The sequence below is a fragment of the Lithobates pipiens genome, unplaced genomic scaffold, assembly GCF_037356315.1.
Source record: "Lithobates pipiens isolate NorthernLeopardFrog02 unplaced genomic scaffold, aLitPip1_a1.2 Scaffold_1, whole genome shotgun sequence".
Classification (NCBI taxonomy): domain Eukaryota; kingdom Metazoa; phylum Chordata; class Amphibia; order Anura; family Ranidae; genus Lithobates; species Lithobates pipiens.
In genome coordinates, this window is record NW_027507685.1 from 61,290,012 (window position 1) to 61,303,289 (window position 13,278).

A 13,278-nucleotide genomic window follows, 5' to 3' on the forward strand; every position below is an offset into this window, starting at 1 on the left:
TTTGGGGGGGGGGGGGTTTGTGCTATTTTGGCATTTTATGGCCTTTGAAACTGTGATAGGTAGGCGTGAAATCAAAAATTTGCACCCTTAGAAATCCTGAAGGCAGTGATTGGTTTTCGGGGTGCCGTATGCGGCTAGACTCCCAAAAAGTCCCACACATGTGGTATCCCCCTACTCAGGAAAAGCAGCAGAATATATTTTGGGGTGCAATTCCACATATAACTATGGCATGTGTGAGCAATATATCATTTAGTGACAACTTTCTGTAAACTTTTTTTTTTGTGTGTCATTCAATCACTTGGGACAAAAAAAAATTAAAAATATTCAATGGGCTCAACATGCCTCTCAGAAACTTCCTTGGGGTGTCTACTTTCCAAAATGGGGTAATTTGGGGGGGGGGGGGGGGGTTTGTACTGCCCTGCCATTTTAGCACCTCAAGAAGTGAGATAGGCAGTCATAAATTAAAAGCTGTGTAAATTCCAGAAAATGTACTCTAGTTTGTAGACGCTATAACTTTTGCGCAAACCAATAAATATACGCTTGACATTTTTTTTTACTAAAGACATGTGGCTGAATACATTTTGGCCTAAATGTATGACTAAAATTGAGTTTATTCGATTTTTCTTATAACAAAAAGTAGAATATATCTTTTTTTCTAAATTTTCAGTCTTTTTCCTTTTATATCGTTAAAAAAAAAAATTCAATAAAAATAAAAATCGCAGAGGCAATCAAATACCATCAAAAGAAAGCTCTATTTGTGGGAAGAAAAGGACGCAAATTGCTAATAAAGTGGTGCAGTGCGAAATTGTAAAAAGACCTCTGGTCCATAGGCTGACAATTGGTCCGGGGCTGAAGTGGTTAAATAATCAACATACTTTTTATTGCAAAAAGAAATATCACGCATTACATAAACAATTTGATGGGAAAGAAAAATTGATTATACAGTAAAAGAACACACGCATCACAGTTTGATCACACAATGAGAAATGTTTCTCCTTATCCAACCAACATGACAAAAAAAGTCTAATCACACAAGTGGCAATCATAAAATGAATAAAATAAATAAAAACTGCCATAACAAAATGTGAACCCCCTTAGCGAGTACCTTACTGTCTGGTTGTCCATGCTGCCAGAACACTGCACAATTCAAGAAAAATCTGCCAACAATGACTGCCGAGACATTTCCGGGACTGTTGTCTTCTTTGTCCCCCACAGGACTCCTGCCAACGTTGACATCAATACTGCGCCATGAAGTGACACGGAGGTGACTGGAAGAACTAATAAGAACAGTGGGGGACCCAGGACATCAAATCTACAGGAAATGCCTGAAAATGTATGTGTTTTAGTGGACCTCTGGCTAAGGCATAGCAAAAAGGTCCCCATCAGTGTATAAAGGTCAGCCAGACAGCTGAGTCGGCATGGTTGGGCTTTTAGCTTCACAGTAAACTGAGGTCCATAGAGACCGGAAGTGAAACACATATAATGCAGCTCTCTACACAGTATTATAGAAAGAAAATCGGAATCGCGTTAAACCTATAAATGTGAATAGAGGTAAACCATAAATTAAACATATGAGTGAACAAACCATTCAAAATGCAATGTAAATGGCTGATGAGCCCTAAATAGTGTGAATCCATCACAATTCACTGTGGATAACAAATATGTGTAAATAAACAAGATTGCCTTATTCCTTTATGGACTAAATTTGGACAAACAATCCGTGTAAAGATAAGCATAAGCTATCACATCCACCCATGCGAAATCAAGATAAAAGTCCATCCACTGATGAGATTAATCTTCACCCAAAAGTGCAATCATAGTTTCATAGTTAGTAAGGTTGAATAAAGACACCAGTCAATCCAGTTCAACCTGAGTGAGTGTCTACAATTGTCCCTATCCCTGTACATTGCACACTCATATCGCTCCCTACCCTCAAGGAGCCCACAATCCAAGGTCTCCATTCATATACTAGGGCCAATTTTGGACAGAAGCCAATTACCCTACCTGCATGTCTTTGGAGTGTCCACCACCGTGTAGAGAAAGTTACTTCTTACCAAATGGTTGCGATCCCCCACTACAGAGGATCAGGAAAAGCATATAGTCTAAGTGCAGCTGTAACTTCAGAACGCACCAAACGTGCCTGCTCACTCACCAGCTGCTGCCCAAATGGTCTCAATGGTTGGTACACAAAACATGTAAAAACCATAGATTCTCCGATAGTGTAAAACCTTTTGGTTTATTAAAGAATTAAAACAGAAAGCCTGAAGTCCGATGTGTTGGCCAAACACACTCGGACAAATTCGTCCTTCTGTATACGCAGCAGTAACTCGAGGTGATGTCAGCGCATCGTCCTGCTCTGCCGTACGCGTTTCATAAGAGAATTACATCATCCAGGGGGTAAATTATGGAGTTTGTTATAAAAATTTTGCAAACCTGTAATTTTTCTCCTTCACTGATGGGCACAGAGGAGGTGGCACTAGTGGGCACTGTTGTGCCCTGATTATCAGCGTAGACGTCCCTTTCATACAAGCGGTTATCTGCTCTTCTCTCCTCGCACTGTCAGAGCGAGGAAAGGAATGCCGATAACAGGCTTGTGTTTACATTGTGATCAGCTGTGATTGGACACAACTTATCAAGTGTAAAAGGGCCTTTGTGATTGGCCCTCTACCCCGATCTGTGATCAGCTGTGTCCTAAGGACAAAGCGATCCTTGAGCATGCCACGATGGGCGCGATCACGTCATATGATGTCCTCCCAGAACTGGACGACTGCACTGTAGCCATCATTCAAGCTATAGCGTGGTCAGGGAGTGGTTAAAAATAAATAAATTAAACACCCATTGATCATGCCAGAAATTTAGAGATTACAGAGATTTTTTTTTTTTTGTCCCGATATAAATTTTAAAAGAAGTATGGCCACTTATCTTCTGGGTCACAGAAATGCACTTACTTTTGCTTTTCTGTGACTGTGGCTAAAGCAAACTATCAGCTAATGTCACAGAGCAACTCCGGCCTCTGGAAGGAATCCTGACCATATTGTCGGGGGTCCACTCAGCTGCTTGACTAACAGCTGGCTCTAGCTCTGTGTGCGGTGCAATTCCAACACACTGGCCTGTGAGAGGAACCACAGTGCGTGCTGGGGGGGGGGGGGGGGGTGCAAATATTCTGCATGGCACACCCGACGAGTATGCACGCCACTCGGGTGGATGGATGGCAGGAAGGCCAAAATACCTTCACACGAAACGGAGACAATGCCTACTATTTGGGACACGGCTATATCTAGGGATCGGTTTGGTTTCTGAGGGTTCTTGTAAGGGGCCTGTGTCCTACATCCTTTTGCCAGGGTTTATACTATAATATCCTGGGCATACAATACCCTATGACATATGCATTAACCCCTAAATTACCCTACATTTGTGAAGTTGTCCAAGGAAACTAAACTTTGCACCTGAAACTATGGATACAGACACTGAATAAATGGGACGACAATTGGCCCACTCACTACCCGCTTATTTTGCTGTCGTTACCATGAGAGCTTTCTAATGCGATAACCTACTGCAATACCTACCTCAAGCCCCTGACGAAGTGCATCAGTGCAATGGATGTAGAGCAGGCATGTCCAAAGTCCGGCCAAGTTCTGGTTTCAGACAGCATGGCTGGTAATTTTGACATGTGTATCTTTTGTGGCCCCCCCAACGAATACCCAAGTACTGGGGGCCAGAAAATGACCAGTTACACTTACCGGTAACGTCTTTTCTAGGAAATCTTCCAGGACGGCACACCTGAGAGATGACTGGTCCACCTGACAGGAAACACAATCAACAACGAGTTTAAAAGTCCCCACCCCTCCCTCAGACCCTCAGTTATGGTAAAGAAAATCCCACACCAGTGTCAGAGGGAACATTCTGTGAAGAATTAATATATCACCAATAAAACAAGGGTAGGGAGTAGGCCTGCCGTCCTGGAAGATTTCCTAGAAAAGACGTTACCGGTAAGTGTAACTGGTCATTTTCTCCAGTCATCTTCCAGGACGGCACACCTGAGAGGATAAGCAAGAAGTTCAGGCCTACCTTTAGGGCGGGACAACCGCTTGTAGGACCTTCCTGCCAAATGCCAAATCCTGAGGGGACAACAGCTCCACTCTGTAGTGCCTCAGAAATGTTCTATGGCTCGTCCATGTTGCTGCCTTGCAGATCTGGTCAATTGAGGCGCCTGCCCTCTCTGCCCAGGAGGTCGCTAGGGATCTAGCTGAATGCGCCTTAAGGCGGGTTGGTACTGGTTTACCTGCCTGTCTATAAGCGATGGATATGGTCTGTCTAACCCATCTAGCTATCGTAGACTTAGATGCTTGAAGACCCTTTTTCTTCCCTGAAAAAGTGACCAATAAATGACTGGATCTCCTAAAGTCCTTCACCCTTTCTAAATAGACTAGGAGACAACGCCTGACATCTAAGAAATGAAATCTTTCCTCTTCCTTATTCTTAGGATTCTGGCAAAAGGACGGGAGAATAATCTCCTGTGTTCTGTGAAATAATGAAGCTACCTTTGGCAAATAAAGAGGATCCTGAGTGAGGATTACCCTATCCTCTAGGATGCGCAAAAACGGCTCTTTAATCGACAGAGCCTGTATATCACTCACCCTCCTGGCCGTAGTGATAGCCAGGAGGAAGGCCAACTTAAATGATAAAAGCTTAACCGAAATTTGAGCCACCGGCTCAAAAGGCCCCCTTGTTAGGGCATCTAATACCAGGGACAGATCCCATGGAGGGCAACTGACCGACCTGAATGGAACTACCCTTTCCCTGGCCGACAAAAATCTTTTTATTAGCGGCTCCTGTCCTAGCTTCCTATCAAAAAACACGGACAGGGCTGCCACCTGGACCTTTAGGGTGCTAACTGCCAAACCCTGGTCCACCCCCTCCTGAAGAAAGTCTAGGATGGTGGGTATCATCTGGAGAGCCCCCTCCTTAGACTGTAGCCAGTGGGAGAAGACTTTCCAGACCTTTGCATAAATCTTTCTGGTGACGCCTTTCCTACTGAGGAGAAGAGTATCTATCACTTTTTCCGAACAGCCCCTGTCTCGGAGTATTTCCCTTTCAATAGCCATGCTGTCAGAGAGAGACGACCCGGGTCGGGGTGAAAGACTGGACCCTGACTGAGTAGGTCTCGTTGCACCGGCAGACGCAGCGGGGGAGCTATCGCGAGACTCTGAATGGTGGGAAACCAAACTCTCTTGGGCCACCAGGGTGCTATCAGTATCAGGACTGACCTTGAGTAGGTTAATTTTTGTAGGACTCTGGGAAGGAGCACCAATGGGGGAAAGGCATAAGCCAGTCTGAAATCCCACACTTGTACAAGAGCGTCTATCCCTTCTGCTTCTTGATCCTTGTAAAGGGAGAAAAACCTGAGAACCTTCGCATTCTCCCGGGAAGCGAACAAATCTATTTCTGGCTTGCCAAAATGTTTGCACACCAGGAAGAAGATTTCTTTGCTCAATCCCCATTCCCCTTGAAGGATGGGCTGTCTGCTTAGAAAATCTGCTTGCAGATTGAGTGAGCCCTTTATATGAATCGCTGACAGTGAAAGGACCCTCTTTTCTGCCTTCACAAGGATCTGTTGCGCTAACCGTCTTAGTTTGTCCGACCTTGTCCCTCCTTGGTGGTTTAGGTATGCCACCGTGACCAGGTTGTCCGAGAGGACCTGAACCTCCCTGTCCTGCAGTTCCTCTCGGAAATAGTCTAGGGCTTTGCCTACTGCCAGAAGCTCCCTGAAATTGGAAGACTCCCTGGCTTGGCTGTGGTTCCAGGACCCCTGGGTATATCGGTCTCCCAGATGAGCCCCCCAACCCCAGGTGCTGGCGTCCGTGGTTAGGACCAAAGGGTTTACCTGAGACCAGGGGCGACCATTCAACAAATTCTGTGGGTCGAGCCACCACCGCAGAGAACGAGATACCTCCTCTGTGATGGGTACTCTGTTCTCTAATGTTTCTCTTTTTCCTCCCCATGAGGCAAGTAGAAAAGACTGAAGCTCCCGAGAATGGAGTTGTGCCCAGGTTACTGCCGAATGCAGGCCGTCATGAGGCCCAGCAATCTCATTATATATCTCAGAGAGGCTTCTCCTCTTTCGAGAAGGGTGACAACCGCATTCTGGACCTTCGTTACCTTTTCTGTTGGTAAGAATACCTTCTGTGCCTGCGAGTCTAACAGGTAGCCTAGGTATAGCTTGGACTGAGATGGAGTCAGTGAGGACTTCTCCTGACTGACCATCCAGCCCAAGGTCTCCAGAGTTTCCAACACGATGTCTCTGTCTATTACTGCTTGCCTCTGATCCACACTGTAGATCAGCAAGTCATCCAGGTAGGGTATTAACCCTATCCCCTGCAGGTGTAGGTATGCCACTACTTCGGCTAACACCTTTGTGAATATCCTTGGACTTGCCGCCAGCCCAAAGGGAAGAGCCCTGAACTGCCAGTGTTGTATCCTCTGCTGTATGCAAACTGCGAAGCGTAGGTACTTCTGGTGTTCGGGAGCAATGGGTACGTGTAGATAAGCGTCTTTTAGGTCCAGGGTGACCATAAAGACTCCTCTCTGCAGATGCTTTCTTACTGAGTAAATACTCTCCATCCTGAACTTCTTGTGAAGCAGGTAACGGTTGAGTCTTCTCAAATTTATTATCAACCGAAATTTTCCTGAGGGTTTTGGAACCACAAATACGTGTGAGTAAAAACCCTGGGTAAGCTGATTGGTTGGTACTGGAGTAATAACCCTTTGCTCTGCTAGCTCCTTTAGATTTTTCAGTAACCCTTCTGCCTTGGTTGGGTCCCTGGGAGGAAAAGTAACCAGAAATTCCTGTGGGGGATGGGTCTGAAATTCCAGTCTGTACCCCACTTCTAAAAGGTTTAGAATGTATGGACTCTGCGTAATCCTTTCCCACTGTGGAAGGAATTCGCTGAGTCTTGCGCCTACCTTTACGGTGGCGTCATTTACCTTCTTTCTGAGAGGCTCCGGAGCTGGAGAAAAGGATTGCACTTTTTTCTTTTCCTTTCCCCAAGTTCCATTTCCTCCTTGGTTCAGTTTTCCCCTTATGATGGGTCTTTGAATAGGGGCCTCGAAAAAATTTCTTACCCCTTTCTTTCTTGGGCCTTACAGGAAATTTCTTGCCCTTCTCCGTAGATCGGGACAAAACCTGATCTAGGCCTGAACCAAACAGCAAGGAACCCTCAAAGGGGATGCCGCATAGGCGAGACTTGGAAGTAAAATCCCCATCCCAGGTCTTGACCCATAGAGCTCTCCTGGAAGAGTTCAAAAGTGCTGCTGCTTTAGCTGTGGTCCTAACAGTTTCTACAGCTGCATCTGCCACATATGCTACTGCTCGACTGATTACTTCCAGCGAGTCTACAATCTCTTTAGCCTCCCTACTGCAGGAAACATGATCCATGTTTCCATGTATCCATCTTGCCCAGCCAGGTGTCAGCATTTCTGGCTACACAGGCGGAAGCTAGGGCAGGCGCCATTGCTGCCGCATTCGCCTCCCAGGCTCTTTTGAGTAAAGTTTCCGACTTTCTATCCATCTGATCCTGGATATTTCCGGAATCTTCAAAGGACAAATCGGACCTCTTAGATACTTGCGCTAAGGCTGCATCCAGGCGAGGAGCTTTAAAAAACTTTTCCTCCTCCTCATCTTTAAAGGGACACCTCCTTTTCCAAGCTTTCAGTTTGAGAAGCTTGCGTTCAGGTTCCTTCCATTCTCTAAGGATTATCTCCTTCAGAGACTGGTGGATGGGAAAGGTCTTGGTCTGTAACCTTCCTAAACCTCTATATACTCTATCTTGAGCTGAGACTTGAGCAGAGGGAACCTGAATATCTTCTGAGGCGTAAATGGCTTTTAATAAACCCTCCATGTCCTCACTCGGGAACAAAAATCCCCCAAGCTTAGCCTCCCCCTGGCTATCTTGGTCTGAATCTTCCTCTCCAGAACTACAATCTGGTACTTGGCCTTCCTCCACCTCAGATAATAGGGAGACTTGGCCCTGGGAACTTTCCGCATAAGATGTGGAAAGGTTTTCCTGTAACTGAGGAGTCTCTCTCTCTGACGGTACTTCCTGCAAACCCTTCACAAGGGTGGACTGAAAAGTTTGAAGGGTAGCCAACATTTCTGCTTGTAAGGCCCTACATTCCTTCACGACCTGAGCGGTCTGCCTGCGAGCTTGATGATACATCGATCGCAGAAAGGTTTGGAGTGGTCTTGTGCTAACTTAGCGTTACAGTAACCACAACGCCTGGACTTTGAAGTAACCTTCCCCTTAGACCTAGCAGCTGACCCCTGGGCAGAGCTTTCGGTCCCTGGGAATAGTCAAAAAATAGACAATTTAGCTACACAAGTCCTAAAAGGGGCACAGGAGCTCTACCCCGAGAACCCTGCCCCTAAATAAAGTTGGATCACTCACCCCCAGTGGCGACCTCAACGATTGTCTGCTCAGACTGACCTTCTTCTTCCATAGCGATTTGCTGCCCTGCAGGATCGCTGGATCAGGTCTCGAGCATCCCCTTGTTGTCTTTTCCAAGTGTTCAGGAAAGCGCCTTGCAGGACGAGGAGACTGGGTGTATTACAGCACACCCGTTCTGTTTGAAAAAACGCGCCGATCGGCGCCATCTTTAAGGAGGTCCGTCGCCCGGAAATGACGCACGGCCTCTTCCGGTCCTGCGCACTGAGGCTGGAACGCACGCCGGTGCGTCCAGCCATCTCAACTTCCGGAACTCGATACCCGGAAGTGACGCCCTTGGACTTCCGGACATGCGCTGTGGCGTTGGAACGCACGCCATCCGCGTCCGCATAAGGAAAGGCATCACCTCACCACTCCACCAACGAATGTGCAGGTAGGCCAATACAACAGGGGAATAGCCTACTGGGACAACTCCCCTGTCCCACGAGGCTCATACAAGGCTCCCTAAGGAGACCTTGAGTGAGGAATACCCCCCCAAGATTTCTCCTGGGGGTATACAAGGGAGCACCACAGACCCTGTCTGTTCAAGTCCCTTAAAAAAAAAAAAAAAAGAACCTCACGAGAAAAAAACACGGGGTCCCAGACCCCAAGGAAAAAACCTTTTAGAAAGAAACTTGGTTTCGCTGTCATCCTGTGGGAAACACAATCAAGAACTGAGGGTCTGAGGGAGGGGTGGGGACTTTTAAACTCGTTGTTGATTGTGTTTCCTGTCAGGTGGACCAGTCATCTCTCAGGTGTGCCGTCCTGGAAGATGACTGGAGAAAAGATACATACGCAAGTGCCATACATACAGGAGAATTTCCTGTTTACACGGAGGACTCTGTAAAAGGAAGTCCCATTTCCTGCGCTACCTTTGGACGACTGTTCAGTCCATCATAGTTGGCAGGACTTTCTATTAAAGCGGCAGCCGAGAAAACACGAGTTTCTCCTGTAAGTCTGTTGGCGTCCCGTCCCCCTCCCTGTCTCCTCCGAGGCTGCAGATGGGCATTAATCAGGCTGCACTGATGGTAACGGGGGTGCTGCACTTACGGTAATGAAGTTGCTGGATTCCGGGCAATGGCGGGGATGCAAATGGGCACCAATTAGGCTTCATTGATGGGCACAGACCCTTATTTTGCTTTACAGTTCTTTATTTAAAATTTAAGATTTTTACCGTAAATTTCCTTTTTAAAGCGAAGGTGCCTGTTATAAGCCGATAAATACAGTATATCCAAATAACACGCTTGAGCTCATCTCTTCACCACACTCGGTCACAAAGGAAAGAGCATTCTGGTTGGGCAGTGTATTAGTACTCAGATAAAAACACACTTAGACTGAATTTTAACGGTTTAAAGAATGTCAGGCAAAATGGTCGGCCCTCACGCATGTTCACTTCATCAAATCTGGCCCTCTTTGAAAAAAAGTTTGATGTAGTGCTTCATTTTGCCAGACGTACCTAAATGAGGCCCACCCTGCATTTGATGGCATCAATTCATCGGTGCACCTATATTGCTATGATAGAGCTATACTGGTGGTCAGAGTGATGTTTATGTGGATATATTGAATAATAATATATCGCTAGAGTTATAAATTGCAATTCGGATTTTCACCCAACTGTATTTAAAGCTATTTCTAGACATTTTGTTGCCTAAAAAGTCCATTAGAGTTCACTCTAATGGACTTTTCATCAATTTTGTCAATTATTTTAGGATGATTTTATTTTACTCACATCCACAGTACCACCCTGTGAGGATGCTCATATTTTCTATCTATTAATAAAATACCTGCTGCGGCTGGGGTGAAACAAAGCAGTGACATTATAACCCATAAGTCACCAGAATGTATTCACGGCTTCTTTTAGCCTCCGTTCACACTGGCGTGTGAGCATTTTCTAGTTCACATCACAAGCAGTCCACTGTGGAGGTTTTTTCTGTATCAAAAATGCACAAATAGGTTATATGGCTTCCAACTGCATCGTTCACACCAGTGTAGTCAGATCAAGTGAATTCCAGTTCCAGAAGTAGCACATGCTGCATTTTTCCTGCACTGAACTGTAGTGGAATGCCGTATGCATCAAAAAACACACCAGGAATGCACATAAACAGAACAAAGGCGCACCAGAACACACGTCCATACGATAAGAAAAAAAAAAAAAAAAAAAAAAAAAAAGGGGGGGGGGGCAGTAATGCACCAGAAAAAACACACATGCAGAAATACATCCAGAATGTATTTCTATGGTGTGAACTTGTCCTCAAGTGAATTTGCAGCACTTCTGTGGCATGTTTGTACTCCCGTTTTTCAAGAGTGGAGTGTTTTAGTTTAACCCCCTCGCGTCCACGCTATAGCCAAATGACTATAGCGATCAGCTGTCAGCCAATGACAGCTGATCACATGATGTAAACAGAAGATCGGTAACCTTTTTTTCTTTCTCACACTAACAGCACAACGAGGAGAAAAAAAATAAAGTCGATCACCACCTTCTGTGAAAGGGACATAGGTCCGAAAGAGGAAGAGCCACAGCCACCTCATCTGTGCCTGTGCCCACCAGTGCATATCAGTGCCCACCAGGGGTGCCAATAAGTGCCTCATTAGTGCCACCACCTATCTGTGCAAGCATACATCAATGGAGAAGAATTACCGTTTTGCAACATTTTATAACAAAATCTCAAATTGTTTGGGGTTTTTTTTTTTTTTTCAGTCTTATTTTTTTACAAAAAATAAAAACCCCAGCAGTAATTAAATACCACCAAAAGAAAGCTCTATTTGTGAGGGGGGAGGGGGGGGAATTATAAAAATTTCATTTGGGTACAGTGTTACATGGCCGCGCAATTGTCAAAGTGTAACAGCGCTGAAAGCTGAAAACTGGTCTAGGCAGGAAGGGGGGTTTAAGTGCCCAGTAAGCAAGTGGTTAATCTAATAGAAAACCAGTTACTAGGAAGTAGGGATGAGCTCCGGCGTGTTCGCACAGCCCATGTGCAGAGCTCGCCGGGAAGTCGGCACAGCACTGCACTAATCACAGGCAGTGAGGCATTGCCCAATCTCTGCAGCTGCGCATCGGGGCAATGTCTCACTGTCTGTGATTAGCGCAGCGCTGCGCCTACTTCCTGGTGGGCTCTGCAAACAGGCCAGAGCTCATCCTTACTAGGAAGGGGGGGGGGGGGAGGTGAGAAATCACGTGGAAAAAAAAAAAACATGTATTTTCAGGTGCTCCCATTGAATGTCATACTTCAAATCGCTCAGGGGTCAACTGGGCGTTCCTGAAAACGCAACAAAACCCACACGTCGCACTCACTGTGCCAGTAAGGCCTCATGCACACTAAGATAAGATTTTCAAATACGTTTAGGCGCATCTTATATATGGACAATAATTAATTTCATTAGGCAGAATATTTATTCTGGCCCTTGAAATCCACTTACTAATTACTTTTTTTCTGGCGGAACGCTCCTCTCCTGAACGCACGTGACTGTGTGTTTTTTTTTCCCTGCCCGGAAATGCCTGTGTACACATAAACTAACACAGTGTGGCATTTAGAAGGCAAGAAAAAAATAAATAAACGTAAAAGCGGCATTTTTTTACGCCAAGTGTTCATAATATTGTTGATAGACGTGGTTAGGAATCATTCATTTTGTCGTGCAACAAAACATGCAAACCAGAACACAACATAGCGCTCCAGGAGCTACTTTGTAGCTGATAAGACAGCCCATTCCAGTGACTGGAGCCTTGCAGGCTTCCCATTATGTACCAGTAACCTGAAACCACTATGACCATCCTCACTCAATGCACCACTGCGGACAGTCATGATGGCGTACACCAGATTAGTTTCACTTTCACTCAGCCCAGCTTCCCCCGTATACACCCTCCCGCTCCACACACAACCATTACCTGAGCATCCTTCGGCGCACTTTTAGGAGAAGCCATCTTCGCTTGCTCCATAGTCTCTTACAACCCACACCGAATCACTTCCGGTTGAAACTGAGAGCAGGCGGAAGCGCCCGAGCTCCGGTAGGTTAGAGCAGCCATCTTTGTTGAGGCAGGGTGCCCGCCTTTTATTCCTACGCATAGCGCTACCTGCTGGATCGAGCGTGACATCTGCGAGAAGCGAGCACTTCCACCATCACCAAGGAGAAACTGCGGTCAAGCCAGCCGTGGTTTCCAAATGCACGGTCTAGCCAGCCGACAAAAAAAAAAACCCTGTGCTCCTATTACAATCAGTACGGTAATTGCAGTAACATCACACTGCTCTATGACTCACCCTCCCTACTAAACATAAAGCGCTGCAATAGCCGGGGAATCAGATAGGAGCTGGAGGAGCTGCAAATGGCAAGAAGACCGAGAGCTGAGGAGCAAATACACTCATCTAACCCAAGTGGCAGGAGGTTTCGGCTGTGAGATTGGGACAGCTGGCTGTGTCTATAGTGCAATTAAAATGCAACATGAGCAGATTGTTCTAATTAATAGTTCTACCTAACTTCATTTATATCTGTTATACATATTGGGCTATTAATTGCAGCTGTGCATGTCTTGCATCCATGCAGATTTACAACTGAATCATATCTATAGCTATTTACCTATAATTACAGCTGTGCATGCCTGTGATCAATAGGCAACATCAGCATTTATAGATCCTATTTATCTAATTCATTAATAGCCCATTAGGCTCGATTTACATCTATGCATGTTGCTTTTGAATGTTTTTGCAATGCTTTTTGCGGTGCTTGCCGCATTTTTGGACAAGAAATTTTGCCGCACTTTGCGTTTTTTTTTTTTTTTTGTTTTTTTTTTTTTACACTGTGGTTG

General features: G+C 45.6%; 1 protein-coding gene across 2 annotated transcripts in view; it reads right to left on the reverse strand.

The window, feature by feature from the left end:
- Nucleotides 1-12,493, reverse strand: part of LOC143924726 (transcription initiation factor TFIID subunit 9-like) — a 40,437-nt gene extending 27,944 nt beyond the window's left edge. For both annotated transcript variants that reach the window (XM_077449197.1, XM_077449274.1), the window contains exon 1: nucleotides 12,364-12,493. In XM_077449197.1, the coding sequence (XP_077305323.1) occupies nucleotides 12,364-12,414 (51 nt within the window). In that variant the 5' untranslated portion in view covers nucleotides 12,415-12,493. The remainder of the gene's footprint in view (nucleotides 1-12,363) is intronic.
- Nucleotides 12,494-13,278: the final 785 nt, after the last annotated feature.